General features: G+C 39.0%; 1 protein-coding gene across 1 annotated transcript; it reads right to left on the bottom strand.

Annotated features, from left to right (window-relative positions):
- Positions 1–825: 825 nt before the first annotated feature.
- On the bottom strand, positions 826–6,189 carry LOC120785997 (sclerostin domain-containing protein 1-like). The gene is made up of 2 exons (XM_040121048.1): positions 5,838–6,189; positions 826–3,318 (listed from the first exon to the last, which is right to left on the bottom strand). Exons 1-2 carry the CDS (start codon positions 6,025–6,027, stop codon positions 2,891–2,893), a joined length of 618 nt encoding a protein of 205 aa, XP_039976982.1. The 5' UTR covers positions 6,028–6,189; the 3' UTR covers positions 826–2,890.
- Between the last annotated feature and the right edge of the window lie 1,858 nt (positions 6,190–8,047).

Here is an 8,047-nt window from a genome sequence, read left to right as displayed (position 1 = left end):
TGCATAGAGATTGATTTTTACTTTGAGAAATCTTAAAAAGTCCTATTTGGAAATACTTCAGATGTTTTAAAATAGTTGCAGCATGGAGGAAAAAATTGAGCCAGATTCTGACAGCTTCTGATTTAAGCTGTTTATTGTGTGATTAGCAAGTTTCCTTCAGCTTTATTGAGCTTTTTAGTCTCTTTAAACTCCTAGTTTTGCTTTTACTGCCCACAAACTGCTCTAAGCCTTGTTTCTACTCTCCACTGTCCACTTTTTGCTCAGCAGCAAACAGCAGACAGACACAGTTAGCAACTAGCTGGTGAACATAGTGGAGTATTTAGTAGCCAAGAGCCAGATATTTGTGATATTGTGTTTTAGTGTCTTAGCTGGTACTAGCTATACATCTACCTAATACTGTATATGGATGGGATGGTAAGAGTGCATGTTTTTTAACCACCTGAAAAAAGTTGTGATATGATTTTGCCTTTCTGCTTATCAACATTGCTAGACTTTACCTTGTTATGATGGCCCTTCAATGCACCTACAGGATCTTACTGACAAAGGCACATCACTCCTTTTTCCTCTGCAGGTAACACAAGTTAAAACAACCTGTTGTCATCCAGTACAGGTGACTCTATTCACTGCCTACCTTAGCCCACAGCTTTCAGAGTGAAAAAATGAACGGATACATGAGACAATAAAGTGTCTTAACATGTTGCCGCAGCTGGAACAAGCCCCACTAGCCTGGAGGTAAAGGTATACCCTTCACAATAAAACAAAGTGTGGTGTCTATTGAAAAGAGAGTTTCATCACTGACTAATGCCTCTGTTGTTAGGGAGTTCCTGTTTGCAGTGAGCCTGTCTGGTATGCCAACAGCATTATATCAGAAATACATCATTTTCATTAACTATTTATTTCAGAAAAAAATATAAAAAGAAAGAAGAAGTGTTGTGTAGCAAAAATTAATTACATACCATTCACTCTGGAAAAACCCATAAAACCCATAAAAGCTCAGACTATAGGCTCTCTAAGCATTATTCTATATTCTATAAATCTAACTTCACTTTTGAAACTTTTATGAAACGTGGTAACATTATGATTTACATGTTTGGCATCCAAAGTCTATTGAGCCTTTGAATTAAGTAATGGGTTACTGTTTTCTTTATTTTTACGTGAAAGTGATCTATGGCAAAATTACCTGCTATCTGTGACACAATAAACCAAACCTTACACCCATCCTGGCATTTCTTTCCAGAAATTTGTAAATCCTTGTGTGTGGTTGGGGCTCTCAGGTGACATAATAGATCTACTGTCCAAGAGTGAATAGTTTGAGTGAGATAGAGCACAAAAATCAAGAGCAGCACATACAAGGCAGCTAACTTGGATGCTACAGATTAGATCAAAATGCAAATATCCAAACCTGTCTCACAGAAATGATCTAAAACTCATTTGCAACGGCAAATACGTTTTGAAGGAAACATAATGCTGACTGAATTATGTTTTTTATTAACATGAGGAAACGAATCCTGCCGCAATTACATTTGTCAGCACAACTTAATTGGGAGAACAATTTAGTAATATAAACATAATTTCTAGGAGACAGGGTTTAAATAATCAGAATATTCGGTGTTAAATCAAATACCTCTCACTCTGATATTTTCTGCCATGCTTGGGGTCTATTACCTAAGTCCTGGTGGAATCAGATAGTAGAGTCACATAACTCTGGAAATTTGGTGTGAAAGCCCATGATACATGTGACCATTTTGAGTTCAAATATTGTAGTGTCATGTTGTTTTGTAGTTACAGTATGGGATCAAGTGTCTGCCACTGTCACACTTGTACACATGCAAGTTAATGTAAGAGATGCTATTGTTAGAATTGGCCAGTAGTTGCATGTTACAAAACCAAGGTTTATATTTTGGGGTATCAGATAAACACATCCAGGACCTTACTCTGTACTGAATTAAAGATTTGTCTTTTATAAAATGTTGACTTAAAATTAGCATCACTTGCTTTATTAATGGACTATATTGGCTAGTTAACAGTCATTTCATGTCAAAGGAATAGTTCAACATTTTCAGTCAGGATGTGGTTAGCCTAGTTTAGCATAAAGACAGGAAGTCGGAGAGTTCTAAAACTCATTAATTAATTTGCTGTATCTTGTTTGATTAATCTGTACACAAACAGAAATTACAATAGGTGGGAATTATGTGCTGGAACTATTTCTTGATGAAAAACAGTTGGGTGCAGTGACCTTGTACAGCTTACTGAGGTCTTTTCATCACAGTGAAATTGCTAGGCGTGTTGCCATTGGGCCTATTTAGAGACCAAGACCAAAACCTGTGCTCACTGACTATATATGGCAACCTACACAATTCTGGGCAAATAGAGAGAAATGTTGTTCATCAAGAAATAGTTCCAATGCATATCTCCCCCTAAAACCACTAATTCATGTTTGTACATTTCTTTTGTGTACAGACTGAACAGACGAGGTACAACATATATTTGTGTACAAAAGGAGTATCTAACTTTGGATGGAGCCAAGGCTAACTGTTTCTTCCTGCATCCATTCTTTATGCTATAAACTAGGCTAACCATGTCCTGAATCCAGGTCAGTACTTTATACACAGACATGAAATTAATATCCATCTTATTATCTCACTGCCTGAAAGAAAGCACATAAGAGCATTTCCCAAAATGTTGAACTACTCCTTTAACTGGGCTGTGTTTTGGGCTATGCACAAATGTTAAAAACAGTGTTTTGTGTCGCAATAATCTAAATCTGGAGACAAATCTACACTATTCACTTTTACATCTATCTAGTGTGACTCTTAAATATTTGGTTATTATTTACAGCAAGGATTGGCTGTTGGGAGAGTTCCATTGTAACTGCAGGATTACATGGGCTTTAGTTGTCAGACTGCCTCCCGGCTCTCTCTTCAGGGAGTCCAGCCTTCCTCAGATTTTTCGTCTGTTTACCACTGTGGACAGATGTGTCCTTGTGTCCTGAGTCATTCTGCTGTCTGGAATAGCGTTTGCACCTGCAAGAAGTCACCACAGTTATCTTGTAGGTTCGGAAGCTTCCATCCTGGCACTGCAGCTGGATCCGCTGGGTCATTGTCCGGTCAATGACACAGCGCCATTCCTGGGTGTCGCGGCGGCTCCAGTACCTCCCAGTGTGTCCTCCACTCCCGATCCAGTTGGGAAGCAGGTGGGCTGGCAGACACTCCCCAGCACACACCAGCTCCTTGATGGGGTTAATGCTGGTGCACTGGCCATCAGAGATGTACTTTGTGGACCTAAGCTCCCTGCAGCCCACCTGGCTCTGATCAGCACCTGTAGCATGAAAACTGATTTACATATATGTATTCTCCACTTCATTCTCATGTGGCACTATATTTTCAGATCCACGTTAAGGCAATGTCACAGCTAGAGGCGAGGTGACTTGAGATTTCACAATTAACAAAAACGCTACATTACAAACTGGGTGTGTGGGGTTTGAAAGAAGTGGGCATTTACCAGGTAGGGAAGGTATAATGGAAACAATTATGGGGGGTGACACGTACCAGGAGGGATGTCTCAGCCTCTGCTGCATTGATTTTGATTATTCTTTTGTTAATTTTTCTCTCACAAGCCCCCGAAACTCTATCACTGGAGGGGTACTCCTTTAAATCAATAACGTTGTCAGCCTTTTATCCTTTAAAAACACAGTTAGAGTAAGAGGACTCATGTCAAAGCAGGATCTTGACAAGCTGACCCATGCATTCATCTTGAGCAGGTTAGTCTTGTCTCTGGCAACTAGGAGTTGTTCAAAATGCAGGTGCCATAGCTTTAACTAAAACAGAACATCCATTCTCAAATCTCTGCATTAGTTACCAGTTAGTCAGAGAATTGATTTGAAATACTGCTACTTGTCGACTAATCACTTACAGGACTGAGACCTAATTACATTTGCTTTGTCAAAATGAACCCTTTAAGGAACTGCTTCTTAGAGCAAACTCAAAACATGGAAAGCTAAATATTGCAATAACATTACTTGAATTAAGTTCCAAGATGATTTCGGGTTTGTTACGGGTAGTTATATTTCCTGTAAATGAAGTTTTGTTTCCTCCTTTGTCTTTACTAGTCACCATTTATTGATTTAATTTTAATGTTTTAATTTTCTTATTTTCAATGAGGGATTTTCTATTATGCTATTTATCCTGTTGTAAGCACTTTGAATTGCCACTGTGTATCAAATGTGCCATATAAATAAAGCTAACATGTCAAACAGCTTTCTGTGAAGGTAGGAGCTATTTATTATTTGTTCTGGGCATTTGATTTATTCTAAGTGTTTGTTTTGTTCTGACTGGATTTGGATTTATTATTTTCATTTGCTCACTTGCATTGTCCTGTAAGAATGGGGCAACACTATAGTCACCTCAGGTTTTATATACTGTAGATGGGCAGGTATAGGACCAGCATGCACCTGGGAGGATCTATGGCAGCAAGGGCTTTCATTTCTTTGCTCTTTGTTTACTTGCCTGCCAAGGATAAATACACCAAAATAAAACCACAAAAATGTCTGTATGGACAATACATTTTTTGCCTGTGTAGACAACATACTGATCCCTTTGGTGCATCAGTGACCTTTTCATTTCAGGCTTATTTCAAGTTTGATTCTGAACAAAATCCCCTGCAAAGCTGTTTAATACACAAGCAATATGCTTGTATGTTCCCTGCCTCTGAACCTCCAGAACCCTGAGGAGAGGTAGTTTACAAAACGATTGTATGAGGAGATAGACCTATATAGTAGTTATTTGACTTGCTACACTGCTAGGTCAATTTGTTCCATGATTGAACTTGGACTTTTCTCTGTCTTGTTAGATCTTAGTAATGCATTTGATACCATTGACCATCATATTACAGAGACTGGAACATTTAATTGGCATTAATGGAACCGCTCTAAGCTGGTTTAAGTCCTATTTATCAGATCGATTTCAGTTTGTGCACGTTAACGATAAATTCTCAATATACTCAAAAGTTAGTTAGGAGTTCCACCAGGTTCTTTGCTTGGGCCAGTTCTATTCACCTTAGCTATGTTTCCTTTATGAAATATTATTAAGAAACATTCCATAAACTTCCGTTGTTATGCAGATGATACCCAATTGTACTTATCATGGAAGCCTGATGAAATCAATCACTTAGCTAATCTTCAAGCATGCCTTAAGGACATAAAGACCTGGATGAACAGCAACTTTCTGCTGTTAAAGTCAGACAAAACTGAATTTATTGTACTTGGCCCTGTACACCTCAGAAACACGTTATCTAATGATATGGTTACTCTAGATGCATTGACCTGGCCTCCAGCACCACTGTTAGGAATCTCAGAGTTATCATTGACCGGGATATGTCCTTTTACTCCCAAATAAAAAAATCTTCAAGGACTGCCAGGCCAAAAACCAGGCCAATTTCAGCCTAGTAAGCCATAACTTTCAGCTCACAGCAGTCGCGCCAAAATTTCCCTTTAGTTTTACATCACGTTGATAACTGTTATGCAGCAGGTCACATTACAGGAGCACTGACACTGAAGGCTTCATACAAAAAAAAAATTCACATATGGATGTTCGAAAAGTTTATATTAGCAAACGTTTATTCCTAAAAACAAAGATATCAACATTCCCTTTATGCGTGTTGAAAAGCCACACAACACTTCACCGAGAAAGAATGTCATGTCATCTATTCACAGCGGTCAGCAGTCACCTACACATTCCTTTGAAATAATAACTCTCTAGCCTTACTGAGCAAAATAAAAATTTACGTAAAAATGATGTAAATGTACTGTAACTGCGTCATGCGTAACCGTTTGGACTCACCATTGGGCACAGCCTGCCGTCTACCGCCGTTCCTCGCCTGGTTCGTGTCTTCATTGGCCAGCTCGTCCAGAGTGTCGTGGACCGGCTGAGTACTGACTGACTCTGTTGCGTCGTTGTGAACAGCTGAACTACACATGCTCAACAGCAGCAGGAGCGCAAGGATATGGAGTCCATTGGCAAGACGAAGCATGACTGCGCCTGACTAACCTGACTCAGTGTTGTTGTCAGTGACAGTACTACACCTGATAAATGACGAACCCGCTTCAGCTGTGGTTTATATATCCTCCACCGCAGTGACACATGAATGAACAAGTCACACCCAAATTAACAGTAGCCTATGCTGGGCTTCGCGGACTTCTGCTGCACTGTGCGTTGTACACTGGGTAAATGTCAAACAGTTATCTGTTTGCGTTGCTCGCTGTCATTAATTAGCTACCTCACGCTATTTACATGACTTTTGCATCACGCTACGTGATATCAACTTACTCTGCAGAGCTGCACCACTGTAATCACAGTCAGCCAACTTTACTGTCAGCTCCCGTTTTCAGACTAAAATAACATTTAAATTCTCTTCAAATGGTGGGTTTCATGGTGGTCCTCCAGTTCCTGAAAGTAATTTTCCATCCATTCATTAATACTGTCTGAGTCGAGTCCTTTGGTGATTGTGGAAAAACAGACCATACCCCACAGTCTCCAAAAACATAATGTTTTGGACATAATACAAACTGGAGACCTATGACATCAACAATAGAATAGGGAATTCTCATCCACAATCGTTGGATTGTCCACAGTAAATGCACTAGTGTCCCCTCATCTTCCCTATATTTTCAGAAGGCTACAGTCTTTTAGAGAGATGGGAGATGGGAGATGGTACATTTGTGTGACAGATTTTACAGGCCACAACAAAAGCTATTTGTCTTCAACTAGTGGCTGATTGTAGGTGAGTTTTGTGAAAACTATGGGTGATGCAGCCTACAGATACATAAATATTTTGGATAAGTTCCACCCTTATCCACCAAATATTTTCTGAACAGTAAATATATTTCACGTTAAAATCTTGATAGTTTAATTTAGTAAAGAAACAGCATAAGAAAAAAGAGACTATCAATGTAGACAGTCACCTTCTGTTTTGGAATTCTGAACAACAGAATTTGAGGTAATTTTTCCTCATTCGTATTTAAGAATCTGTGTGTTTTAAAAGCCTAAAAGAAAAATCATTTTCATATTCTAGTTAGGAGATGAATGTGCAGAACCAGTGTTTCCCATACATAGACTCTACCTGAGCGTTCAGCCCACCTAGATTAAGGGCTGCCAAGGTAGATATCTTCCCTTCCAGTTAGATAAATCCTACATTAGAAGGTCTTATTTCACTCTTTTCAAACTAGTCTTGCATAACCAAACATATCTCCACGATGCTGTCTCAGCACTGGAGAATGGTCTAGCTGCACCCATTATCATTCTGCTATAGGGGAAAATAAAGCTCTTCCTTGTTTGTATTTCTTTAAACCAATCACAATCGTATTGGGCAGCTCTAAACCCAGGATGCAGCAAAAATAGTTAGAAGGACATAATACAAACTGGTCCCCTGCAAAATAGTGTCAGGGGGATCTTGTTTTGGTGAATGATTTGCACTGGGGAGGCGATCACTGTCATTAAAATAGCTAATTCCCTGCCATAAATCATAATACAAATGGTCCATAATACAAATGGTCCCCTGTAAAATAGTGTCAGGGGGATCTTGTTGTGGTGAATGATTTGCACTGGGGAGGCATCACTGTCATTAAAATAGCTAATTCCCTGCAAAGAGAACACCACAAAAAAAAGTAAAAGACGTATGTTGACTGTGTGATTGCACGATCCAAAATCCTCGTCAAACTTGTCATTTTCCTTTACGCAAATGATGGGAACCGACTCGTCTGAGAGCCAATTATTTCTTTCATTCTTTTTTTTTTTTTTTTTTCGTTAATAAATACAAGACAGAATAATAGGATGATCTTTCCGCCACACTTCCTGGCCAAGGGCACACCATTCACTGACTGAATGTTATGTCGATGTGCAACCTGTGGGAAACACTGAGAACTATTTTTAGTGTGGAACAACATATGAAATTGATTTACGTACTTTATAAAAATGTGACAGATGCCACCCTGTGTTCTGGTGTAAACTGCCCCCCAGGGAAATCATAACAACTTTATTTTCAGTATAAATAT

This window comes from Xiphias gladius, chromosome 24 (assembly GCF_016859285.1).
Source record: "Xiphias gladius isolate SHS-SW01 ecotype Sanya breed wild chromosome 24, ASM1685928v1, whole genome shotgun sequence".
Classification (NCBI taxonomy): Eukaryota; Metazoa; Chordata; class Actinopteri; order Istiophoriformes; family Xiphiidae; genus Xiphias; species Xiphias gladius.
This window is presented reverse-complemented; position numbering and strand designations above follow the sequence as displayed.